This window comes from Scyliorhinus canicula, chromosome 8, assembly GCF_902713615.1.
Source record: "Scyliorhinus canicula chromosome 8, sScyCan1.1, whole genome shotgun sequence".
Lineage (NCBI taxonomy): Eukaryota > Metazoa > Chordata > Chondrichthyes > Carcharhiniformes > Scyliorhinidae > Scyliorhinus > Scyliorhinus canicula.
In genome coordinates, this window is record NC_052153.1 from 98,571,420 (window position 1) to 98,599,050 (window position 27,631).

The 27,631-nt window shown below is 50.0% G+C and overlaps 1 protein-coding gene across 1 annotated transcript in view; it reads right to left on the bottom strand.

Moving 5' to 3' along the window:
- Window positions 1–5,420, bottom strand: part of LOC119970409 (GRAM domain-containing protein 2B) — a 165,374-nt gene extending 159,954 nt beyond the window's left edge. Inside the window, exon 1 of the mRNA XM_038804986.1 lies at window positions 5,216–5,420. Within this exon, the coding sequence (XP_038660914.1) occupies window positions 5,216–5,277 (62 nt within the window). The 5' untranslated portion in view covers window positions 5,278–5,420. The remainder of the gene's footprint in view (window positions 1–5,215) is intronic.
- Between the last annotated feature and the right edge of the window lie 22,211 nt (window positions 5,421–27,631).

Genomic DNA, 27,631 nt, shown 5'->3' on the forward strand with positions numbered 1-27,631 from the left:
GTCAATCATATCTCGATGTTTATAAACCTTGTGGTTAGTTTCATTGCAGGCCACTGGAAATGCATTAGAGAGTGAAGAGAAATGAGATTCAACATTCCAGACAATGAACAGTGTGTGCAAGCTGTCAATCACAGTTAGTAAAATCAATTTCACATTGATGTGAATGAAAGACTTGCAGATCAAAAAACTGAGGGGATAAAAACCCAGCTGATGCGGTTTTCCCTTTCTAGTAATTTACAGGTGTTGCTTTCTCTGCCTGAACCAGCAGGAGTATTGCACAGATATGTTTTAAAGCAGTGAATATCTTCACTGTCTCTGTCTGGACTGCTTTCTAGCTTCCAGACAGGGGTCTCTGTAATGGGGTTTCCAGGCCGGAGTCTTTCTTATGGGGAGGGCCCCCAGAAAGAGTAGTCTGTAATGGGGAGTTTTCAGGCGCTGGTCTCTCTTACAGGGTGGTCTCTGGTGGGGTCTCTCTTATGGGTGGGGGTCGCAAGTGGGGGTCTCTCTTATGGGTGGGTCTTTCTTATGGGGGGTTTCTGGTGGGATTTCCCTTCTGGAGGGTCTCTGTAATGGAGATTCCTGATGGGGGAATTGGTGGGGGAGGGGATCGGTAACCCTTGCACTGTGGCAAGGGGGGGAACCCAGAAAATTCTGTGCTGAGAGGGGGCAGAATTATGTTGCGGAGGGGAATGGGCCCAGCTGTCAGAACTCACTACCGGGCTGCCCGCTCAGATTGGTGGCCCGATGGCAGATTTTATGATGGAATCCTTCGCAATCCCCACCGTGCATAAATTTGCATGGAAGGGATTGGGAATCGCCTCTGATTTGTGCTTTCAGCACGAGCGCAAATCAGAGGCGATTCATCTCCGACGGGATTCTCCGAATGCCAAAATAGCTTTCTGCGGTTGGCCGGAAAATCCGTTTTTAGGCTGAAATCTCTGCCCCCTCAAAAACGCCATACTCGAGGAGTACGCCGCAGGAATTTGGGACGACCTCAGAAAGTCACCTGAGGCCCTCGCCCGATGTTCCAACTTTGATGGCCCAACTTCCCAATGGGGTCGATCACGTGCCCTCTCAATTTTCGGGAACCTTGCATGGCGGCTGCAGACTTTGTCCAGCGCCGCCACAGTCGGGGACTGGGGGGGAGCCATTCCGCTGGCAGGGGGGCTTTGGCGGGGACTGGGGGTACTGGTCGGGGGTGGTCCAGGGGTGGCGAAGGGGGTTACAGGGGTCAGTATCTGTCAGGCTGGGTCCGTGTGCGACTAGCACCATGTTGTATGGCACGGCTGCCGCAGGATGCGGCCATGGACCCGGCCATTCTGTATCTGTATCTGCAGGTAAAGCCGGGGGCTTTATGTGGTGCAGCTGCGAACCCCCCACCGGGTGGAGCATTGGTGCGGGGCCGGCGCCGACTTTTTGGTCGTAAGACCAGGCGCTTCCTCCGGATATAGCCACAAAATCAGAGAATCCAGCCCATAGTCTCCCAAACAGGGAATTCCAGCCATTGTGTTTAGTCAAGACAGCCAAATTGTCCAAACAGATTTCAGGTGACTCATTACCACACTGCCCTCTTTCCAGCAGGAGAAAGTGGCTCAAAACAGGCGGTAGCAGGAAATAACAAGAGTGGGGTAAGCCTGAATGTCTTCATCCCTCATGGACATAATGTTGACCAAAATGGAAAGGAGCATCACTGAGATGTTGCCAGCTGCTGGTTTTGAAGTGATTGATAAGAGAGTATTCTCACTTCTTTCTCATCTCTTCAAACTGAGTGACTGCAGATTTACATCTCCTACCCTTCACCACAATCCAACCCTTATTCCTTTTTCATTTCAGACACTCCAAACTGGAACCTGCCCATGCAACGGAGGAAGTGGAAGAGCAAAATTAAGTTGAAGAGACACCATCATTTGATCTCAGGCATAGTGACCATGGCATGGGTTGTTGGGGCTAAGACAGAGATAGCGTGCTGTGAGTTACTCATCAAGTATACAGGAGTTTAGTGCAGGGGACAAGCATAGCAGACCTCACCAGAGGGTGAGGTCACACTGTTATATTACAGAGGTGTAATATATATATTACTCGTTTGTCTTGCCGAGTTGTATTTAACTTGATGATAAACAGCCAAAGTCTTCCAGTTGATGACAAATTATTGATTGAGTAACAAAATAATATACTTGTGAGTTCTTTTACCTTAAAACTTTGACTAGTAATAGAATTAACTAAGATTAAGGGGCCGGATTTTCATGGAATCTGGAAGACTGCGCAAACCTTTAAAAATGATGGGTGGGACCTGGATGTGGATATCCTATCCCATTTCAGACAGATACAGTTTTTGTGAGTAATGATAGGAAATGGGCATGATTCACACAATAGGAGAACTTGAACTGAGCAGAGCCATTTGAAATTAGTGACGAGGTCAAAAAGACCCAATTTTGGCTGTTTCAAGGGGCTGGACCCACAATGTGGGAATCACACATTTATGGTGTAGATATAAATGCTATTGAAGGACCGGTAAGGTTTATTTCTGTGTCATGAGCTGAAGTTTGATTTTAAATACCCTGCTCTTTAAACCTGAAAAAATAGGCTTACACTGTCCATGAGAGTTTGAAAAAAATACTTCTTTGACTGGTCGGCTATCTGGTGTAGGTCTGAAAAACAACCACCTGTTTGGGACGTTTAAATAGGGGTCGTTGTCAACATTTCCCCATGGTAATTATATTAGCTGTGAATTCTGAGTTCACGGTTCTATTGACAGCCAAACAGGCTATTAAATGATTAGTTGCTTTTGATGTGGGGCTTGAAGAAAAGTTGCTTGCTAAAGAGATTAACCACTTGGGGAAATTTAAAAGTTTTGAATGGATTTCATGAATGGAAATTTTTCTGTGTGGGAATGAGAGGTGTATTAAATTGTTAGAAGTTTTTTTCCATTTCCATATGGTTCTTGAGTTCTACCTCTGGTGGACATTGGGGGCAGAATTCTCCGCAAGGCCCAACGCCGTCGTGAAACCCGGAGAGGTTTACGACAGCATCGGAGGCCGCTCCTGGCCCCCTATTCTCCCCCCCCCCCGGGGGGCAAGGAGGGCCGTGCCGTAAATCTCGGCTGCTGGGCCTTGTCGCTGGCGTCAAGGCCCAGTGCGCCGAGAATGACGCGGCCGGCGCACCTAATGACGCGGCCGGCGCACCTAATGACGTCAGCCGCGCATGCGCAGGTTGGCCGGCGCCAACCCGCACATTCGCGGTTGCCGTCTTCCCGTCCGCTGACCCGCAAGACGTGGCGGCTTGATCTTGCGGGGCGGCGGAGGGGAAAGCATGCATCCCTTTGCGACACCGGCCCAACGATCGGTGGGCACCGATGTGGCCAGGTGTGGTTGCCGCCAGCGTGAACCGGTCGGGAACGGCAGGCCGCTCAGCCCATCCAGGTCGGAGAATCGCGGGTCGCCGTGAAAAACGGCGGCCCGCGATTCTCCGAGCGGCGTGTCGCAAAACGCGATACGCCATTTTGGGGGTGGTGGGAGAATCGTGGGGGGTGCCAGAGCGTCCCTCCCGCAATTCTCCCACCCGGCGTGGGAGCGGAGAATCGCGCCCTGGGTGTGCGTCTATGGACGTGGCAGAAGGGACAGAAGGGGGCATGGGATCTGTGTAGGGGACTTGACGGGGAATTTGAGAATGGTGGGGAGCATGAGGTGGCAGGGGATTTTGAAGGGGTATGGGTGAGTGGGGGGCATAAGTTGGCATGGGTGGTGGTTGGGAATTGAGGGGGTGAGGAGTGAGGACTAGTGAGCCTAACAGGTTCTAAAACGGTAAGTCCCAGAGAACCAAGACAGGCCTTCTAACCAGCCCACATCAGTACTCAACTGCCCCCATTGCCATCTAGGGTCTCCCTACGGGGTCAGTGGATCTCACTCAATCCTATCCCTGCCTCCTTGGACCAAAAATAGAGCCCTTAAAATCGAGTTGGGAAACTTCCTGACTAGAGCTACCTGCCTTGATATCAAAACCCTGGCTCATGTCTTCAGGGGCCTGGAACTGTAACTTGCTTGAAATGCTGCTGTATTCACCATTGACACTTCAAAGTTTAACTTTTAGTATTCATTTGCTGCTGCAAATATTTAACTTGCACTTTTGAATAAAAGCACCACCTGAGATTATAATTACTCTTATCAATGCTGTAAGATCTAACGGGGCTTGTGAAAATAAAATGCAGCCCCTGGCAGTTAGCACAGCTACAATGTATAATATAGAATAATAATAATCTTTATTAGTGTCACAAGTGGGCTTACATTAACACTGCAATGAAGTTACTATGAAAAGCCCATGGTTGCCACACTCAGGCGCTTGTTCGGGTACACTGAGGGAGAATTCAGAATGTCCAATTCACCTAACAAGCATGTGTTTTGGGACTTGTGGGAGGAAGCCGGAGCACCCGGAGTAAATCCATGCAGACTCAGGGAGAACGTGCAGACTCCGCAAAGACAGTGACTCAAGTGAGAATCGAACCCGGGTCCCTGTCACTGTGAAGCAACAGTGTTAAGCACTGTGCTACCGTGCAACCCGCAAATATGATTTGCAATCTAAATGTCCAGTTAGCATTGTTTCATTTAAATAGGAGACCTCATGTGTTCTTGATTTTTGTCAAACAAAATTACCTTTTAAAGGGTGAAACCTAACTCTTATTGCAGAAATTAGGAAAAGCAATATGTAAAAAGAGAGGTCTTGAACAAATGTTGCATCTTAGCTATTTAATGTATCCTGGTATAGGAAGTATCTTATTAATTAGTTTTATTATATTGTGGAATCTTCATATTCTTATTGCGATCAGGACCATGTACACCGATAGCATAGTTATTTAAAGTGCTTATAGACTAATTAGGCCGAGAAGCCTTGCCAAATTAAGGATGCCTCTATTTAAAGGTATGTGAATTTCAGTTTCTATGATCTCTAAATCCTGAATTTCGTGTTTCGGCTAAATAAAGTATCCATTAATATTGAAAACAAACAGAAATCTATTTTCTGCTCATTATTATTTACCCCCTCATTAATATTTTCCCAAGCATGAGTTATAACTACAGAAATCCCTGTATATATGATAAACAAAAGTGAATAATTACAAATGTCAATGAAGGAATATTGCCTTGATGTAAATTACGACTTATTCCTGCGGTTATTGTAATTTAGCATTTTTCCTTCCCCTATTTATGCTAAGAATAAACCTCACCTGATTAAATCCTTCCTGGGTTTCAGAATAGCAAAAACTTTGCACTTTGCTTTGCAGTTCATCTTCTTCACAATGGCCTTCACTTTGGGCTTGCTGATCCCTGACAGTTTTATAATCAACGGTCCGTAATAAACTTCATAATAATTAGAGAGCGATACAGCAGCAGGTGACTGTGTCCTTGGCAAAGAATTTTCCACAGCTCCCTGATCTGCTTATGGCGTTGTAAATCCTTTGTTTTGATTCACACACAATGAAAAGTTCGTACGTTGCAAACTGTGAGCCTGTTTTCCAACCTCCATAGTGTGGTGTTATTTTAGGCTTCGATTTCAGTATTGCTATCCTTATCTGTGAGGTATTTGATTAATTGGTCTGATCCATATTTGTTGATATGCTGTAGAAATAATGTTGCCTGTCACCATTTGCGTTATCTTCTTTAATTATTTGCATCAGATATGTGCCTATACGACTGCTTGAACCGGTCCATATTCAAGACCTTAGTGGCCAAAATAAAACGAGTATGTCACCACTGTCACAGACTTCATCAGTAAATGTGTAGAAGATTGCGGGCCAAAGAAGGTAGTATGTGCATTCCCCAACCAGAAACCATGGTTTAACTGGGAGATTCACTCCCTATTGAAGCCAGGTCTGAGGCGTTCAAGACAGGCGACTCTAACCTATCCGAGAAATCTGCAAAGCCATTAGGGATGCCAAGAGACAATACCAGACTAAGCTAGAGTCACAGAATAATGACACGGACTCTCATCGGTTATGGTGCAAGGCTTAAACAATATAATGGGCTACAAAGCAAAGCCAAGTAGAATCTCTGGTAACAGAGCACCCCTCGCCGATGAACTCAATGCATTCTAATCTCGCTTTGAGCAGGAAACCAACAAACCATTGTTTACTGTCCCAACAGCCTCAGACACCCCATATCTACTGTCACAACCTCAGAATTCAGATCGGCCCTCTTGAAAGTGAACCCTCAGAAAGGAACGGGTCCTGACGGGGTCCCTGGTCGTGCACTCAGATCCTCCGTGGACCAACTGGCAGATCCAGCAGAGGGCAGCAGAGCAGAGCTACTGATCAGCTGTTCTGGGGAAATTTGCATACGTGCAGTGCGGTCAGCCTAAGTTGAAGGTGAACCTGCGAAGGAGACCCAAGGAGTTTGAGTGAAGGCAAGCATCCAGCAGAGGGCAGCAGAGCAGAGCTACTGATTAGCTGTTCTGGGGAAATTTGCATACGTGCAGTGTGGTCAGCCTAAGTTGAAGGTGAACCTGCGAAGGAGACCCAAGGAGTTTGAGTGAAGGCAAGCATCCAGCAGAGGGCAGCAGAGCAGAGCTACTGATTAGCTGTTCTGGGGAAATTTGCATACGTGCAGCGTGGTCAGCCTAAGTTGAAGGTGAACCTGCGAAGGAGACCCAAGGAGTTTGAGTGAAGGCAAGCATCCAGCAGAGGGCAGCAGAGCAGAGCTACTGATCAGTTGTTCTGGGGAAATTTGCATACGTGCAGTGCGGTCAGCCTAAGTTGAAGGTGAACCTGCGAAGGAGACCCAAGGAGTTTGAGTGAAGGCAAGCATCCAGCAGAGGGCAGCAGAGCAGAGCTACTGATCAGTTGTTCTGGGGAAATTTGCATACGTGCAGTGCGGTCAGCCTAAGTTGAAGGTGGTTTGTGGAGGGGCTGTTGGCAAGTGACAGTTAAACCCGAAACACTTCGTGAGTGTTTCCCACCCTACCTCCTCCTCTAACCAACCCCCCACCCCACGGTGGTTGGGAAGCGGGAGCAGGGGCCTGTCGTGAAGGTGAGTGAGTGCCTTTAAATTTGCTTAACTTTCAGCGGGAGCAGGGTTTGAGGTAATATCAGGTAAGCTCTTCCTTTCTTTTTCTTTTTCTTGTTTTTTTTTAAATCTAGAGGTGATGTCAGGGAAGGCAGTACAATGCTCCTCCTGCAGAATGTTTGAGGTGAGGGACGCCATCAGTGTCCCTGCTGATTTCATCTGTGGGAAGTGCACCCAACTCCAGCTCCTCAAAAACCGTGTTAGGGACCTGGAGCTTGAGCTGGATGAACTTCGGATCATTCGGGAGGCAGAGGGGGTCATAGATAGGAGCTTCAGGGAAGTAGTTACACCAAAGACTGGAGATAGATGGGTAACTGTAAGAGGGACTGGGAAGAAGCAGTCAGTGCAGGGACCCCCTGCGGTCGTTCCCCTGAGTAACAAGTATACCGTTTTGGATACTTGTGGGGGGGACGACTTACCAGGGGTAAGCCATGGGGTACGGGCCACTGGCACGGAGTCTGTCCCTGTTGCTCAGAAGGGAAGGGGGGAAAGGAGTAGAACATTAGTAATTGGGGACTCAATAGTCAGGGGCACAGATAGGAGATTTTGTGGGAGCGAGAGAGACTCACGTTTGGTATATTGCCTCCCAGGTGCAAGGGTACGTGATGCCTCGGATCGTGTTTTCCGGGTCCTTAAGGGGGAGGGGGAGCAGCCCCAAGTCGTAGTCCACATTGGCACTAACGACATAGGTAGGAAAGGGGACAAGGATGTCAGGCAGGCCTTTAGGGAGCTAGGATGGAAGCTCAGAGCGAGAACAAACAGAGTTGTTATCTCTGGGTTGTTGCCCGTGCCACGTGATAGTGAGATGAGGAATAGGGATAGAGAGCAATTAAACACGTGGCTACAGGGATGGTGCAGGCGGGAGGGATTCAGATTTCTGGATAACTGGGGCTCTTTCTGGGGAAGGTGGGACCTCTATAGACAGGATGGTCTACATCTGAACCTGAGGGGCACCAATATCCTGGGGGGGGAGATTTGTTAGTGCTCTTTGGGGGGGTTTAAACTAATTCAGCAGGGGCATGGGAACCTGGATTGTAGTTTTGGGGTACGGGAGATTGAGAGTATAGAGGTCAGGAGCACAGATTTGACTTCGCAGGAGGGTGCCAGTGTTCAGGTAGGTGGTTTGAAGTGTGTCTACTTCAATGCCAGGAGTATACGAAATAAGGTAGGGGAACTGGCAGCATGGGTTGGTACCTGGGACTTCGATGTTGTGGCCATTTCAGAGACATGGATAGAGCAGGGACAGGAATGGTTGTTGCAGGTTCTGGGGTTTAGGTGTTTTAGTAAACTCAGAGAAGGGGGCAAAAGAGGGGGAGGTGTGACGCTTTCAGGTGGGAGTTTTCTATAGGCCACCTAATAGTTCTAGGGATGTAGAGGAAAGGATGGCGAAGATGATTCTAGAAAAGAGCGAAAGTAACAGGGTAGTTGTTATGGGAGACTTTAACTTTCCAAATATTGACTGGAAAATATATAGTTCGAGTACATTAGATGGGTCATTCTTTGTACAATGTGTGCAGGAGGGTTTCCTGACACAATATGTTGACAGGCCAACAAGAGGCGAGGCCACATTGGATTTGGTTTTGGGTAATGAACCAGGCCAGGTGTTAGATCTGGAGGTAGGTGAGCACTTTGGAAACAGTGACCACAATTCGGTGACCTTTACGTTAGTGATGGAAAGGGATAAGTATACCCCGCAGGGCAAGAGTTATAGCTGGGGGAAGAGCAATTATGATGCCATTAGACATGACTTAGGATGTGTTGGTTGGAGAAGTAGGCTGCAAGGGTTGGGCACACTGGATATGTGGAGCTTGTTCAAGGAACAGCTATTGCATGTTCTTGATAAGTACGTACCAGTCAGGCAGGGAGGAAGGGGTCGAGCGAGGGAACCGTGGTTTACCAAAGAAGTGGAATCTCTTGTTAAGAGGAAGAAGGAGGCCTAAGTGAAGATGAGGCGAGAAGTTTCAGTTGGGGCGCTTGATAGTTACAAGGAAGCGAGGAAGGATCTAAAGAGAGAGCTAAGACGAGCAAGGAGGGGACATGAGAAGTCTTTGGCGGTAGGATCAAGGAAAACCCAAAAGCTTTCTATAGGTATGTCAGGAATAAAAGAATGACTAGGGTAAGAGTAGGGCCAGTCAAGGACAGTGGTGGGAAGTTGTGTGTGGAGGCTGAGGAGATAAGCGAGATACTAAATGAATACTTTTCATCAGTATTCACTCAAGAAAAATATAATGTTGTGGAGGAGAATGCTGAGACCCAGGCTTTTAGAATAGATGGCATTGAGGTGCGTAGGGAAGAAGTGTTGGCAATTCTGGACAAGGTGAAAATAGATAAGTCCCCGGGGCCGGATGGGATTTATCCTAGGATTCTCTGGGAAGCCAGGGAAGAGATTGCTGAGCCTTTGGCTTTGATTTTTAGGTCATCATTGGCTACAGGAATAGTGCCAGAGGACTGGAGGATAGCAAATGTGGTCCCTTTGTTTAAGAAGGGGAGTAGAGATAACCCCGGTAACTATAGGCCGGTGAGCCTAACGTCTGTGGTGGGTAAAGTCTTGGAGAGGATTATAAAAGATACGATTTATAATCATCTAGATAGGAATAATATGATTAGGGATAGTCAGCATGGTTTTGTGAAGGGTAGGTCATGCCTCACAAACCTTATCGACTTCTTTGAGAAGGTGACTGAACAGGTAGACGAGGGTAGAGCAGTTGATGTGGTGTATATGGATTTCAGTAAAGTGTTTGATAAGGTTCCCCACGGTCGGCTATTGCAGAAAATACGGAGGCTGGGGATTGAGGGTGATTTAGAGATGTGGATCAGAAATTGGCTAGTTTAAAGAAGACAGAGAGTGGTAGTTGATGGGAAATGTTCAGAATGGAGTTCAGTTACGAGTGGCGTACCACAAGGATCTGTTCTGGGGCCGTTGCTGTTTGTCATTTTTATAAATGACCTAGAGGAGGGCGCAGAAGGATGGGTGAGTAAATTTGCAGACGACACTAAAGTCGGTGGAGTTGTAGACAGTGCGGAAGGATGTTGCAGGTTATAGAGGGACATAGATAAGCTGCAGAGCTGGGCTGAGAGGTGGCAAATGGAGTTTAATGTGGAGAAGTGTGAGGTGATTCACTTTGGAAAGAATAACAGGAATGCGGAATATTTGGCTAATGGTAAAATTCTTGGTAGTGTGGATGAGCAGAGGGATCTCGGTGTCCATGTACATAGATCCCTGAAAGTTGCCACCCAGGTTGATAGGGTTGTGAAGAAGGCCTATGGTGTGTTGGCCTTTATTGGTAGAGGGATTGAGTTCCGGAGCCATGAGGTCATGTTGCAGTTGTACAAAACTATAGTACGGCCGCATTTGGAGTATTGCGTACAGTTCTGGTCGCCTCATTATTGGAAGGACGTGGAAGCTTTGGAACGGGTGCAGAGGAGATTTACCAGGATGTTGCCTGGTATGGAGGGAAAATCTTATGAGGAAAGGCTGATGGACTTGAGGTTGTTTTCGTTAGAGAGAAGAAGGTTAAGAGGTGACTTAATAGAGGCATACAAAATGATCAGAGGGTTAGATAGGGTGGACAGCGAGAGCCTTCTCCCACAAATTGGAGGTGGCTAGCACAAGGGGACATAGTCTTAAATTGAGGGGTAATAGATATAGGACAGAGGTCAGAGGTGGGCTTTTTACGCAAAGAGTGGTGAGGCCGTGGAATGCCCTACCTGCAACAGTAGTGAACTCGCCAACATTGAGGGCATTAAAAAATTTATTGGATAAGCATATGGATGATAAGGGCATAGTGTAGGTTAGATGGCCTTTAGTTTTTTTTCCATGTCGGTGCAACATTGAGGGCTGAAGGGCCTGTACTGCGCTGTATCGTTCTATGTTCTATGTGTTCGCAGACATATTCAGCCTCTCCCTACTCCGTTCCGAGGTTCCCACCTGCTTCAATATCGGTGCCAAAGAAGAACCAGACAACGTACCTTAACGACTACCATCTGGTGACCTTGACATCGATCATAATGAAGTGCTTTGAGAGGTTGGTTATGAGACACATCAACTCCATACTTTGAGAATGCCTTGATCCACTGCAATTTGCATGCCACTACAACCGGACTACAGCAGACATTAGCTCCCTGGCTCTACACTCATCCCTAGAGCATCTTGACAACAAGGACTCCTACGTCAGACTCCTATTCATTGACTACAGCTCCGCCTTCAACACCATAATTCTAGCCAAGCTCATATAAAAACTCCAAACCTAGGACTTGACTCCTCACTCTGCAACTGGATCCTCGACTTTCTGACCAACAGACCACAATCAGTAAGGATAAACTAAAACACATCCTCCACGATAGTCCTCAATACCGGGGCTCCGCAAGGCTGCATACTTAGACCCCTACTATACTCCCTATACACACATGGCTGTGTGGCAAAATGCGGTTCGAACTCCATCTACAAGTTTGCTGATAACACGACCATAGTGGGTTGGATCTCAAACAACGATAAGTCACAGTACAGTAGGGAGATGGAGAACCTAGTAGCATGACAACAATCTCTCCGTCAATGTCAGCAAAACTAAGGAGCTGGTCATTGACTTCAGGAAGTAAAGTACTGTACACACTCCTGTTTGCTTCAATGGTGCCGAGGTGGAGATGGTTGACAGCTTCAAATTCGTATGTGTGCACATCACCAACAATCTGTCCTGGTCCACCCACGTCAACGCTACGGCCAAGAAAGCACAACAGCACCTATACTTCCTCAGGAAACTAAGGAAATTCGGCATGTCCACATTGAATTTTACCAATTTTTACAGCTGCACCATAGAAAGCATCCTGTCTGGCTGCATCATGGCCTGGTATGGCAACTGCTCAGGCCATGACCATAAGAAACTACAGAGTCGTGAACAGAGACCAGTTTATCACGCTAACCTGCCTCCCATCAATTGACTCTGTCTACACCTCCTGCTGCCTTGGGAAAGTAGGCAGCCTAATCAAAAACCCCTCCCACCTGGGTTATTCTCTCTTCCAACCTCTTCCATCGGCCAGAAGATACAAACGTCTGAGAGCATGCAGTAACAGTTTCAAAAACAGCTTCTTCCTCACTGCACCTACTTGTAAATGACCCTCTTATGGACTGATCTGGGGCGGGATTCTCCCCTACCTGGCGGGGCGGGGAGTCCCGGTGCTGAGGAGTGGCGTGAACCACTCCGGCATCGGGCCACCCCAAAGGTGCGGAATCCTTTGCACCTTCAGGGTCTAGGCCCACCCCGGACTGGTTTTCATTCCGCCAACTGGCAGGGAAGCGGCTTGGCGCCATGCCAACTGGCGCAGATTTGCACATGCGCGGGAGCGCCAGCGTGTGTGATGGAACCATCAATTCACCAGACACGTGTTTCCGATATGAATCTAGGCTTTAATCGACTTACTTCAGAGCCAGCCTGTTACCTGTTGATGAACTCTTAGTGAACTCAGGCTGACTCTGGACAAGGGTATTTATACAGCTGCACTAGGGGGAGGAGTCATGGGCAGAGCCAAGGGTGGAGCCCAGTACAAGTTCCTGAGTACTCCCAGAGCTACTCCCCCTAGTGGTAGGATAGCGCTACTGCGCTTACAAAGACAGTGTGAATTATCATATATATTACATTCACCACATTCACCCCCTGCAAAAAAAATCAAGTCCGGCGGGGGTGGTGGCCTACAACATCAGTCTGTCCGGTGGTCGAATTGTCCACTGTGATCTGCGGAGCACCGGGGTTGCAGCCTCTTGCGTTGGCTGGATGGGTGTTGTGTGCTGGGGTACGATGGAGGACTCGAGGGAGGGTTGTACCCGAGCTTCATACTCTCCTGGTTCGACCGGGGACTGGGGGCGCTGGGGGCTGGCCGGCGCGGGAGCACGGAACTGGTGGAGCGAGCTCGTGGGCTCGGGAGCGCGAGGGGGCGGCAGCATGGGGTGTAGGGTGAGAGGTCCTTCTGTGGGGGTAGAGGGGGCACTGGATCCGGCGGGTGCCAGATCCCGGAGGGATACCGTGTCTTGACGGCCATCAGGGAACTCGACGAATGCGTACTGGGGGTTGGCGTGGAGCAGGCGCACCTTTTCAACAAGGGGGTCGGTTTTGTGCGCCCTGACGTGTTTCTTCAGAAGCACGGGGCCCGGCGCCCTCAGCCATGCCGGAAGTGAGACCCCCGTGGTAGTGCCCCTGGGAAAAATGAAGAGCCTCTCGTGAGGGGTCTGGTTGGTCGCCGTGTACAAAAGGGACCTAATAGCGTGGAGCGTGTCTGGGAAGACTTCCTGCCACTGGGAGACTTGGAGCTTTCTAGACCGGAGGGTCAGTAGGACGATCTTCCAGACCGTCGCGTTCTCCCTTTCCACCTGCCCGTTCCCCCTGGGGTTGTAGCCGGTAGTCCTGCTCGAGGCAATGCCCTTGTTGAGCAGGTACTGACGCAGCTCGTCGCTCATGAAGGACGAACCCCGGTTGCTGTGTACGTAGCTGGGGAAACCAAACAGGGTGAAGATGCTATGCAGGGCCCTAATGACTGTGTGGGAGGTCATGTCGGGGCACCGGATAGCGAATGGGAAACGAGAGAACTCGTCTACGACGTTTAAAAAGTAAACGTTCTTGTTAGTTGAGGGGAGTGGCCCTTTGAAATCAATCGCGAGGCGTTCAAAGGGCCTAGAAGCCTTGACCAGGTGGGCCCTGTCTGGTCTATAGAAGTGCGGTTTGCACTCCGCACAGATCGGGCAGTCCCTGGTGACCGCTTTTACCTCCTCGTTGGAGAAAGGCATGTTTCGGGCCCTGATGTAGTGGGTGAGCCGGGTGACCCCCGGGTGGCAGAGGTCATTGTGGATGACTTTTAATCGATCGATCTGCGCGCTGGCGCAAGTCCCGCGGGATAGGGCATCCGGAGGCTCGTTGAGCTTCCCGGGTCGATACTTAATATCGTAATTGTAGGTGGAGAGTTCGATCCTCCACCTCAGAATTTTGTCGTTTTTAATTTTGCCCCTTTGCGAGTTGTCGAACATGAAGGCAACTGATCTTTGGTCGGTGATGAGGGTGAACCTCCTACCTGCGAGGTAGTGCCTCCAGTGACGGATAGCCTCCACAATGGCTTGTGCTTCTTTCTCGACTGAAGAGTGTCGGCGTTCTGAAGCGGAGAGGGTACGGGAGAAAAATGCAACTTGTCTCCCTGCCTGATTTAACGTGGCTGCACGAGCTACCTCTGAGGCGTCGCTCTCTACCTGAAATGGGGTGGATTCATCCACCGCCCACATGACCGTTTTGGCGATGTCCTCCTTGATGCCGTCGAAGGCCTGACGTGCCTCGGCTGACAGGGGAAATCGTGTGGCCCTAAAGAGTGGGCGGGCTTTGTCCGCATATTGAGGGACCCACTGGGCGTAGTAGGAAAAGAAACCCAAGCACCGTTTGAGGGCCTTGGGGCAATGGGGGAGGGGGAGTTCTAAGAGGGGGCGCATAGGGTCTGGGTCTGGGCCCAGGACTCAATTTTCCACAACATAGCCGAGGATGGCTAGTCTGGTTGTGCGGAAAACGCATTTCTCCTTGTTGTACGTGAGGTTCAGTTTCTGTGCCGTCTGGAGAAAACGGTGGAGGTTGGCGTCGTGGTCCTGCTGGTCATAGCCGCAGATGGTGACATTGTCCAAGTACGGAAACATGGCTCGCAGCCCGTACTGGTCCACCATTCGGTCCATTGCCCGTTGGAACACTGAGACCCCATTAGTGACGCCGAAAGGGACCCGGAGGAAATGGAAAAGGCGGCCATCGGCCTCGAATGCTGTGCAGTGGCGGTCCTCCGGGCGGATTGGGAGCTGGTGGTATGCAAACTTCAGATCCACCGTGGAAAGGAGCCGGTACTGGCCAATCTGGTTTACCATGTCTGCAATCCTGGGGAGGTGATACGCGTCGAGGAGCGTAAATCTATTTATGGTCTGACTGTAGTCGACCACCATACGGAATTTTTCCCCGGTCTTAACGACCACCACCTGAGCTCTCCAGGGACTATTGCTGGCCTCTATAACCCCCTCACTGAGCAGCCTTCGGACCTCTGCTCTGACAAATACCCTATCCTGCAGGCTGTATCGCCTGCTATGAGTGGCTATGGGTTTACAGTCCTTTGTGAGATTGCCGAAGAGAGGAGGGGGGGAATTCGCAGCGTAGCGAGGCTGCAGATCGTGAGTGGGGGCAGGGGCCCTCCGAAGCTGAGGTGAGGCTCTTGAGGTTACATTGGAAGTCTAGGCTTAATAAGAGTGGCGCGCAGAGTTCGGGCAAAACGTAGAGTTTGAATTTCGAGTAGCTAGCGCCTCGGATTGTGAGTGTCGCGGCGGTGCGCCCCTGGATCTGGACCGAATGGGAGCCTGAAGTGAGCGAGATAGTTTGCAGCACGAGGAAAACAGGTCTGGATGTATGAAGCTCTCCGTGCTCCCGGAGTCGAAGAGGCATGGCGTTTTGTACCCGTTGATATGGACCTCTGCCATCGGGTTTCGTAGATTCTTTGGTCGTGATTGGTCCAGGGTGACCGCGCTGAGTTGCGGGTAGTCGGCGGCTCGATCAGCTGTGCTGGAGTGGCCCCGTGATGAATGCCCTCTGAGTTCATATTCGAATTCTTCCGCAGAGTTGTCCGAGCGCGGAGATGCCGATCGGGCCCGTGGATCGCACGTGGCGGGCGGCGAGGAAGATGGCGTCCAAGATGGTGGCCCCCATGAATCGCACATGGCCGGCCGCGTGGTGGAGGTTTTCCAAGATGGCGGCCCCCATGGATTGCACGTGGCTGGAGGGGGCGGAGTCGGGGCATAGGCCGCAGCGTTTCAGGCCCCGCGGGCCTGCGAGTGAGGGGAGCGATTACTTCAAGTCGCTGGGGAGTTGGAAGCTGGGGCCCTTTTTAGCGAGGCACACTCTTGCGTAATGGCCTTTTCGCCCGCAGCTGCTGCAGGTCGCGTTGCGGGCCGGGCAGTGCTGCTGCGGGTGTTGGTTCTGGCCGCAGAAATGGCAGGCTGGAGCAGCATAGTGGCTGGCTAGAGCAGCATAGTGGCTGGCTGGGGCAGCATGGTGGCTGGGCGGATGCGTAGCACAGGCCTGGGGGAGTCGCTGGTCGGGGGCCCATGATTGGGTCGCGGGGCCCGCGAGGAACGAGTTAAGGCTGCAGAAGGAGACCTCCATCGTGGTAGCAGCTTCCACAGTCATTTCTAAGTCCTGGGCCCCCTTTTCCAGCAGTCGTTGGCGCACATAGTTAGACCTGAGGCCCGCTACAAAAACATCGCGTACAGCAAGTTCCCTGTGTTCAGCCGCGGTAACCGCTTGGTAATTACAGTCATTGGACACATTTTTGAGTTCCCTTAGAAATTCGGTGAGTGATTCTGTAGGCCGCTGGCGGCGAGTCGTGAACACATGGTGAGCGTAAACTTCATTAATAGGCCTTACATAAATTTTATCGAGAACTGCTAGCACCGCAGTATAAGAACTGGCCGAGTTTAGTTGCGTAGAGATTCTGTGGCTCACCCTCGCGTGCAGTAGACTTAGCTTCTGATCCTCTGTCATTTCGGCTGTGCTCGCTTCTGCCAGGTAGGCCTTGAAGCACCGCATCCAGTGGGAGAAGATTTCTTTAGCCTCTGCATCCTGCGGGTCGAGTTTAGGCGTCCAGGCTTGAGGGCCGATTCCATAAGCGATCTTTATTGTTCTTAAGTCGATTAAATTGATGGAACCATCAATTCACCAGACACGTGTTTCCGATATGAATCTAGGCTTTAATCGACTTACTTCAGAGCCAGCCTGTTACCTGTTGATGAACTCTTAGTGAACTCAGGCTGACTCTGGACAAGGGTATTTATACAGCTACACTAGGGGGAGGAGTCATGGGCGGAGCCAAGGGTGGAGCCCAGTACAAGTTCCTGAGTACTCCCAGAGCTACTCCCCCTAGTGGTAGGATAGCGCTACTGCGCTTACAAAGACAGTGTGAATTATCATATATATATATTACATTCACCACAGTGTGCTAGCGTCATCCCGACGCATGTGCGGGTGGGTTCGCCTCCGCATAAGCCATCGCGGAGGACAGCGGCCAATGTGAAGGAATAGAGTGCCCCCACGGCACAGGCCAGCCCGCAGATCGGTGGGCCCCGATCGTGGGCCAGGCCACCGTGGGGGCACCTCCCAGGGCCAGATCCCCCACCCCCACCCCGAGAACCCGGAGGCTGCCCATGCCGCCAGGTCCCGCAGGTAAGGACCTACTCTAATTTAAGCCGGCAGGACTGGCAAAAAATCAGACGGCCACTCGGCCCATTGCGGGCTAGAGAATCACCGGGGGGGCCGCTGCCAGCGGTCGCCGACCGGCCTGGCGCGATTTCCACCCCACCAAATCCCCGGTGCCGGAGAATTCGGCAGCCGGCGGGGGTGGGATTCACGCCGCCCCCCCCCCCCCCGGCAATTCTCAGACCCGGCGGGAGGTTGGAGAATCTCGCCCCACATCTCTCCACGCACCTTCTCTGCTGTGCAGCACTACACTCCGTATGCTTCACCCGATGTCTATGTATATGTATTTACATTGTGTATCTCTCATATGTCTTTTGTTTTTCATGTATGGAACGATCTGCCTGGACTGCACACAGTACAATACTGTATCTTGCTATACGTGACAATAAATCTAATTCTGAATCTAATTAAAACTTGAATTCAGAATGCATTCATAATGTCATACCTTTCAATGGAGTCACAACTTTGGAACAGCTTCAGAAATGCCACATCTCAATTTACAGTACCTGGATGGGGGAAAAAATCATAACTAGCTCAAATAATAATTTATCAGTTAAAATGTTAACAAGGTAAATGTGAAGAAATTAAAAGTCGAAACCAATACAGAAGAAAATCAGGAAAAAAACAAAACAATCGGAACGTTAGCCAATTAACTTTCTCAAAGGATTTCTTCACTGTGTTCGTTACTTCCTCAGATTAATGTATACAGTAAAACATCTATCAATACTGAAAAAGAATCATTAAGTTTGCCCAGAAAACTAATTGTTTATCCTTGCTACATTCCCTTGAGAAAGCTTTTCAGTAGAGAGTTTCGTCGGTAAAATGGGTGGATTAGCTCTCTAACATAATTCTTTCCTTAAATTAGCCATCACAATCACCTCCTGTGACCCTGCAATGAACCTAAACTACCTGTCCCTGAGATTTTCCTGTAAAGATGGTAATGCTAAGCATATATGGTGATCCACAGACAGAAAGAGATTGGGACGATGAAAATCACACAAAGATGTAATTCTGCAATGCACTTTTACTGAGGATTGTTTCCACTACTTGAGAGCTGACCGTTATGAGTATTTAAAGCCTCTTTATCAAATAATGGATTTCCCACAAAAATGTCATACTGTAATAGAATTATTATACAAAAGAAGCTATTTGGCTCAACATATACACGGGCAGTAATCCTACCCAATATGCCCACCATGTTCTCATTTTCCTTCATCTCCCTTTCCTTTAACCATCTATCTAATCTATTCTAAAATATGAATTTAGGGTTGAATTTATTGCAGTGTAGAAAACATGTCAATCAGGCCTAATTCATAGTATGAATGGCCCCACGCCAGTCTCCAAACCCAAGGCAACCTTCCCCAATTAAGTGGGAGGGTGACATAGAATTCCTGCCATTGGTGCCATTAGATCCATTTAACCAATTGACACTCAATTTAGTTAGTGGTGGTGCAGTGATTAAATGGAGGCTGCATGGTTTTCCTGTTCCCTCAGAAGGCCATCCGGCAATCCCTGTCATATTTACCAGTCATCTCCTGTGGAGTTCCCCTGTTATTCGGCAGTCCATGCCCAATTGAAGGACCTGACATTAGATAGGGAGTGGCTAGCACCCTTTCCTTGCCTTCAACCCGCTTCCTCCTCGGGTGACCCCCCCAACCTGCTCTCACTCATTTTTGGTGTGGGGTTGCGTGATGATCCTGGGCCTCTGGTGGGTGCAGTGTTGCCAGCAGTCACCATTCCCGCTGGCAGCTCTTGGTGGGAGTGACTGTCAAGGACCTGAATTGCCATTAAGGAACACATGTGGCCACTTGCGTGCCTGAAGGGCTCTTGAATCCGATGAGCTTCACCCACGAAACACAAGGATTCCCCACTAGTTCTCCGACCTATGTGCAAGACTCCTGTCACCTGACAAAGTACCAGCCTCTATTTATTTTGCAATCAGTAGAACGGATAATATGAAAGCCTCACAATCCTCAGTGTAAACTGAAATTGCTGTTCTTCATCCTCAACCTTTTACAACTAATCTTCTAGCTGTGTTTTCTTGTTTTCTATGTAATTCTCTTGCTGATAGAATGGGTCTGCAGCACATGGTGAGGGAACTAACAAGGGGAAAGAACATCCTTGATGTCAGCCTCACTAATCTACCTTTCACAGATGCATCTGTCCATGAGAGTGTTGGCAGGAGTGACCACCATACACTCTTTGTAGAGATGAAGTCCGGCCTTCTCATTGAGGAGACCCTTCATTGTGTTGTGTGGCACTATGACCATGCTAAGTGGGATATTATTTGTATAGATCTAGTAACTCAAAACTGGACATGCATGAGGGACTGTGAAGCATCGGCAGCAGAAGAATTATATTTAACCACAATCGGTAACCTCATGATCCGGCATTTCCGGGATCAACCCTAGTTCAATGAAGAGTGCAGGAGGGCCTACCAGGAGCAGGATTAGGCATACCTAAATGTGAGATGTCAACCTGGTGAAACAACAACTGCCACCTGGATCCTGCCACATCCAGTCATGAATGGGGGCAGCACGGTGGCGCAGTGGTTAGCGTTGCTGCCTCACGGCGCCAAGGTCCCAGGTTCGATCCCGGCTCTGGGTCACTGTCCGCGTGTAGTTTGCACATTCGCCCCGTGTTTGCGTGGGTTTCCCCACAACCTAAAAATGTGCAGGCTAGGTGGTTTGGCCACGCTAAATTGCCCTTTAATTGGAAAAAATGAATTGGGTATGCTAAATTTATATTTAAAAAAATGAATAGTGATGGATAATTAAACAACTCACTGAAGGAGACGGCTCCACTAATATCCCCATCCTCAATGATGGAGAAGCCCAGCACATCAATGCAAAAGTTAAGTCCAAAGTATTTGCAAAAATCAGTAGCCAGAAATGTTGTGCAGATGATCCATCTTGGCCTCCTCCGGAAGTCCTTAGCATCATAGATGAAAGTTTTCAGCCAATTCGATTCATTCCAAGTGATATCAAGAAGTGGCTGAAGGCACTGGATATTGTAAAGGCTATGGGCCCTGACGATATTCCGGCAATAGTACTGAAGACCTGTGCTCCAGAACTTGCCACACCCCTGGCCAAGCTGTTCCAGTACAGCTACAACACTGGCATGCCAATGTTGAAAATTAAGTATGTGCTGTTCACATAAAATAGGACAAATCCAACATGGCCAAGTACTACCCCATCAACCTACTCTCAGATAGTGTCATCAAGGGGCACATGCACAGCAATAACCCGCTCACTGATGCTCAATTTGGGCTCTGCCTGGGTCACTCAGCTCTTGACCTCATTGGTTCTAACATGGACAAAAGAGCTGAGCTCAGGAGGTGAGGTGTGAGTGACATGCCTTTGACATCAAAGCAGCATTTGACTGAGTGCAGCATCACGGAGCCCTTGCAAAACTGGAAACAATGGGATTAAGGGAAAAACTCTCCGCTGGCTTGAGTCATACCTATCTTAAAGGAAGATGTTTGTTGGTGGTCAACCATCTCAGTCCCAGAACATCACTGCAGGAGTTATTTTTTGAGAAAAAATTAGAGTACCCAATTTTTTTTCCCCAGTTAGGGGGCAATTTAGGGTGGCCAATTAACTTACCCTGCACATCTGTTTGGTTTGTGGGGGTGAGATCCACACAGACACAGGGAGAATGTGCAAACTCCCCATGGACAGTGACCTGGGTCCGGATTCGAACCCGGGTCCTCAGCGTTGTGAGGCAACAGTGTTAACCACTGCGCTACCGTGCTGCCCTATCACTGCAGGAGTTAAAGAACAAGGGTAGTGTCCTAAGCTCAGCCATCTTCAGCCACTTCATCAATAATCTTCCCTCCATCATAAGGTCAGAAGTGGGGATTTTTGCTGATGATTGCATCAGCAATTCTCAGATATGGAAGGCCATATACAACAAGACCTGGGCAATATCAAGGTTTGGCTGATAAGTGGCAAGTGACATTTCCGCCACACAAGTGCCAGGAAAAGACCATCTGCAACAAGGGAGAATCCAAACAAGGGGGGTGGGGGGTGAACTGCCAGGGCCGGGGGGCGTAGGGCTGACGGGAGAACGGGGCCAAGGTGATCCCACACGGGACTGGGACAGAGTCCAGATGTGGACCACCATTGCTGCACCCTGCAAGGCAGCCACCTTGCTGCGCACCACAGTGACAATCTACCCACCCCCGCACCCCACCCTCTGCCATACACCCCCACCCGGCTGCTACCCGCTGGCGGGGCATCAGGCAGCCCACCCAGGGCAATGTCCACTATAGTCCCTATGGGGCTGCTGGATGGGGACCATGGAGCTACCGCTGGCAAGGGCAGACGCACTGTGAGGCCTCCTGTGCCAACCTGGGCCACATGTCATGCCCATCCTGGCCCTCTTCCACATCCTCCTCATCGGATGAGGCAAGGCATTCATCCTCCTCCTCCGGCACGTTGCCCCTTTGCTGCGCGATGTTGTGGAGGATGCAGCAGGACACCATGATGAGGGAGACTCTCCCAGCACAAAATGGAGGGCCATCCAGAGCGGTCGAGACACCTGAACCAGGATCTTCAGGATGCCGTAGCACTGTTCGATCACACCCCTGCTCGTAGCATGGGTGTCATTGTAGCGGGTCTCCGCGTCGGTCTGTGGCCTCCGGCTAGGCATCAACAGCCACGACCGCAGTGGTTAACTCCTGTCACCCAGGAACCAACCCCTCACCCGGGTTTGCGTCCCAAAGAGGTCAAGAATCGGTGAGTGTGCCAGGATGAATGCGTTGTGCACACTGCCCAGGTATCGAGCGCAGACATGTATGATGTGCATCTCATGGTCACACAACAGTTGCACATTCATCGAGTGGAATCCCTTTCGGCTTGTGAAAACTGGCCTGTCATGGGCTGATGCTTGTAGGGGGCATGCATCCTGTCGATCACCCCTGGTCCTGGGCAATTTGGGTGATGATGGCAAACCCTGTGGCCGGGCATCCTGGTGGGCTTGATCCACATTGAATTTGATATATTGTGCCGACCGAGTATTTAGGGCTCCCATGACAGTGCGGATGCACCTGTGCACTGAGGTCTGTGAAATTCCAGACAGGTCTCCACTCGGCACCTGGAAGGACCCCATGGCGTAAAGGTTCAGGGAGACCATCACCTTGACGGCCACCAGGAGTGGGGTGTCCTCCCCACATCCCTGCGGTGCTAGGTGCGCAATCTGGCAGGTATATCGCACTGTCTCCCTGCTCAGCGGGAGTCTTCAACGGTCTGCCCGGTCCTCTAATGACAGGTGCTACCGGTATACTCGAGTCCTCATGCGATGCCTCCTTCCTACTTCCTCCTCCTCGACCTGTTGGGCGGTCAGCTCTCCATCCTCACTGGCTTCCCCCTGTTCCTCTGGGGCAGGCTCTGCTGTTGCAGGTTCTTCCCAAGCAGCTCCTGCTTGTGCAAGCTTGTTGCATCCCCAAGGCTGTGCCGGCAAGGAAGATGGCAACCATTCCAGGTTGGATTCCAGAATCCCTTGTTTGCAGGGGGTGAAATGCAGACATGTTAAAATGGTGCATTCTCCCATGCTCAACCAGGTCCAATGGGCTACACTGTGGCTCCGGCCTGTTGCCTGTCCCTCTCCCCCCCTCTCTCCTCTCCCATCCCAACACCCACCTCTGGTTTTACCCATTGGCACTCTGCCTTCTACACCACAACCCTAGCCCTCTGGCGGTGCCCGGGGACCTTTGGCCTCAGCACCCATTCCTTCCGGCAGGGGTACTGGTAGCTAGTACTGCCCTTGCGAACAGTAATGTGGCCCCCATCAGGCACCCTCTGGTAGGGAAGACCGTGGGCGTTGGGTAAGCCGCGTGATGCCCTGCCGATGGGTTCGACTGTGTGTAGGGGGGGTTTAGTGGGGTGGAGGTGGGGTGGAGGGGGAGGGGTGGGGGGTGGGGTTGGGTGCATCCATACGGTCAGTGTCACTCTGAACAGCCATTGCGCCTGTTTCCTGATTTTTAAAAACACAAGTGAAACTCGGCGTCAGTAATCCCTCCTGGTGGATTCATATTATCACGGAAGCTCTGGAGGATATTGGGTCGGGCCCAATAATGATATGCCAATGGCGTTTACTGTACGTGCAAAGTAGAATGCATTGACGCCGCTGTCAAGGCACCGGTGCATGGCATTCTGTCGGGCACTTGCCGCGGCCACGATTTTCGGCTGACGCGCGATTCTCCGCTTAATCGTGTTTTGCGATTCCAGCACCGCTGGACAGAGAATTTGCCCAGTGTTCTTCATCCATCAGTCCACTCGTTACCCCATTTGGCACCAACAGGAGGAACGCAAATGATAATTGCCTCCTGTTTATTTGTCTAATCAAGTGGATGCCAGGGAATTAGTTAAAGGCTATGTTTAATTATTCTCTATGTAAAGTAATAAAGTAGAATCATACATTTTCCCAGAAATAGTTCAGGTGCTATTTGCAGCTAAATATGCATGTATAAAGATTTCTACTGTGGTGTTTATGAACCAGATATCTGTGATTTCTCTATCCAGTGGACAAATGTTTTAACAAACTAATTTGTACCAGAGAATGTGTTGTATTTGAGAGAGGAAAACTAATCTTTTACTCCCTGTCACATAATTTTAACCTTTCCTTGCAGCTCTTAGTAAGAACCTCAGGGACATACTGAAGTATCTGGATTAATGTGAAGTTTCATCACACATAATCAGGAAACAATGAGCTCTTGACTTCCTTCCAACTGTTCATGCACAAACAGGCTGCTGTAAAGGGAAAAACACTTGAATGTTTGACAATAATAGTAGCTTTGGCACCAGAATGGCAAAGGATCAATTTTGTACCTTGATAATTCTGCTGTTCCAGCTAACCTAGCCAATCAGCGACTCGTGGGAAATTAGGTCATATGAGCAGCAGGCATAATCCTTTGCTTTGGCTCCGAGCAGGTTGATGAGTCAGCAGTATGATCTTCCAACCAGCTGTAAATGAAGTTTGCTAACCCCGCACAACATGATTATGCAGTTTAAAATACATTAGCTGCTTAAGAACTGTGAGGAAATCCACCATAATCCCAGATATCAAAAATTATCAAATTGCAACAGGTTAATAGGGAGGATAATTATCTGTGAAAAGGTTATTGAGGTATTTATTCTTTCAAAGACAAAATGTAAACCATTTTATTGACTCTCCTGCTTTGTCCATCATGCTGCTCTGTGTGTTCTATTTATCTCTGTCTAATTGCAAACGATGTTAATAAGATTCTTGTTCAGGCCAATCAATTAATCCAAACATACAGTAAATGTTTGCCAGATAGCTAATGTCAGACCTGCAAGTATCAGGGATTTGTTATGAAAGGGCACGTGGGCAGGTTTTCTTTCAACTTATATCATGTTTTTTTTTTATAAATGTTTTTTATTCAGTTTTCATGTTTTATATTGAACAAATTACAAATTGTTAGAGAGAGAGAGAAAAAAAAAAGAACACGCAAAAATTAACATATATATTTACAGGTGAGCATCTTCGTAGTAATAACTGTGGCCTCCCCCCTTTCGCCAGCATACCTATTTTACATTCCCCAACATGTTTATTGGCATTTATTTAGTTTGGTTTTGGGCCTTAGCTAGCCATCAAACCCCCGTAACGAGCCCGTAGGCCCCCCCCCCCCCCCCCGCCGCCGCCGGCTACCTTCCCCCGACTATTCTTCCTCTTGTACGTTGGCCACAAACAGGTCCCGGAACAATTGCATGAATGGCTCCCACGTTCTGTGGAAGCTGTCGTCCGACCCTCGGATGGCGAATTTGATTTTCTCCATTTGGAGAGAATCCGAGAGGTCGGACAGTCAGTCTGCAGCTCTGGGCGGTGCTGCTGACCGCCAGCCAAACAGGATTCTATGGCGGGCGATCAGGGAGGCAAAGGCAAGGGCGTCCGCCCTCCTCCCCAGGAATAGATCTGGCTGTTCTGAAACCCCGAAGACCGCCACTATCGGACATGGCTCCACCCTTCACCCCCACCACTTTGGACATAGCCTCGAAGAAGGCTGTCCAGTACTCCACAAGTCTGGGGCAAGACCAGAACATGTGGGCGTGGTTGGCCGGGCCTCTCTGGCACCGCTCACATCTGTCCTCCACCTCCGGGAAGAACCTACTCATACGGTTTCTCGTTAAGTGGGCTCTATGTACCACTTTTAGTTGCGTCAGGCTGAGTCTTGCGCACGTGGAGGTGGAGTTGACCCTATGCAGTGCCTCGCTCCAGAGTCCCCACCCTATCTCCATCCCCAAGTCGTCCTCCCATTTCCTTCTTGTTGCGTCCAGTACGGTGTCGTCCCTTTCTACCAGTCGGTCATACATGTCGCTACAGTTCCCTTTCTCTCGGATACTTGCGTCCAGTAGGTCTTCCAGTAGTGTCTGTCGTGGCGGTTGTGGGTACGTCCTTGTCTCCTTTCGTAGGAAGTTTTTGAGCTGCACGTACCGTAGCTCGTTCCCCCCAGCTAGCCGAAATTTCTCTGTCAGTTCGTCCAGTGTTGCGATCCTGTCGTCCGTGTATATGTCCCTGACTGTCAGTGTCCCCCCGTCCTGCCTCCACCTTTTGAAGGTGGCGTTAGTCAGTGCTGGTTTGAACCTATGGTTGTTGCAGATGGGAGCCTTGTGCGACATTTTGTTCAGGCCAAATTGCTGCCGCAGTTGGTTCCAGGATTGGAGGGTGGCTGTCACCACTGGGCTGCTGGAGTGTTTTTTGGGTGGGGATGGGAGTGCTGCCGTGGCGAGGGCCCGGAGGGAGGTCCCCATGCAGGAGGCGTCCTCCGCACGCACCCACTCGGCTTCTGGCTCCTGGATCCATCCCCTTACTCGCTCGGCTGTTGCCGCCCAGTGGTAGAATTGTAGATTCGGGAGGGCTAGCCCCCCCCTGGATTTTGTTTTCTGTAGGACCTTCTTTGGGATCCTAGCATTTTTACCCCCCCATACGAACGCCATGATAAGTTTGTCCAGCGCTTTGAAGAAGGCCTTGGGGATGTAGATCGGAATGGATCTAAACAGGAAGAGGAACCTGGGCAATACGTTCATTTTGATCATCTGGACTCTTCCTGCGAGGGAGAGTGGGAGTGTGTTCCATCTTTGCAGGTCCTTTTTTACTTCCTCCGCCAGGCTGATGAGGTTCCATTTGTGGATCCCTTTCCAGTCATGGGCTATTTGGATCCTCAGGTAGCGGAATTTATGTCGGGCTTGTTTGAACGGCAGCCCCTTTAGTGCTGCCCCCCGCCCCCCCTTGCTGGTGTACTGGGAAGATCTCGCTTTTGCTCATGTTGAGTTTGTAGCCCGAGAAGGCTCCAAACTCTTTCAGGAGCGCGATGATTCCGTCCATGCTGCTTTGTGGGTCCGAGATTTAGAGGAGCAGATCGTCTGCATAGAGTGAGACTCTGTGCTCTCTGCCTCCCCTTCGGATCCTCCTCCAATTTTTTGCTGCCCTGAGCGCAATTGCTAGCGGTTCGATTGCTAGTGCGAACAGCAGTGGGGACAGTGGGCATCCTTGTCTGGTGCCCCTGTGCAGCTGGAAGTATTGGGAGTTGGTATTGTTGGTCCGTACACTCGCCATGGGGGCGTTGTATAGGAGTTTTACCCACGCGGTGAACCCTGTTCCAAGCCTGAACCGCTCCAGTACCTCTATGAGGTATTTCCATTCGACTCTGTCGAAGGCCTTTTCTGCGTCCAGGGAGACGATCACCTCTTGTGTTCTCTCCCCGGAGGGGGTCATTATCACGTTCAGCAGGCGCCTGATGTTCGAGGTGAGCTGTCTACCTTTGACGAAGCCCGTCTGGTCCTCTGTGACCACCTCAGGTACACAGTCTTCTAGCCTTTTGGCTAGGATTTTGGCCAGTATTTTGGCGTCTGCGTTCAGCAGAGATATGGGTCTGTATGACCCACATTCCGTTGGGTCTTTGTCTTTCTTAGGTATCAGCGAGATTGAGGCCTGTGCTAACGTGGGTGGCAGTGTGCCCCTAGCTAGCGAGTCTGTAAACATCTCCCGCAGGTGCGGGGCCAGCGCTGTCGCAAATTTTTTGTAGAAGTCCGCCGGGAATCCGTCCGGTCCCGGCGCCTTCCCCGTCTGCATGGAGCTGATACTGTCCATGATCTCTCCCAGTGCTAGTGGTGCTTCCAGGTCCCGTTTCCTGCCCTCTCCCACGACTGGTATGACCAGTCCATCAAGGAAGCGGTTCATCCCAGCCTTCCCCGTTGGGGGCTCTGAGGTGTACAGCTCTTGGTAGAAGGCCTTGAAGGTTTTGTTAATCCTCTCTGGTTCTGTTTCCAACACGCCTCTGGTACCCCTGATTTGCCCAATTCCTCTGGTGGCTGC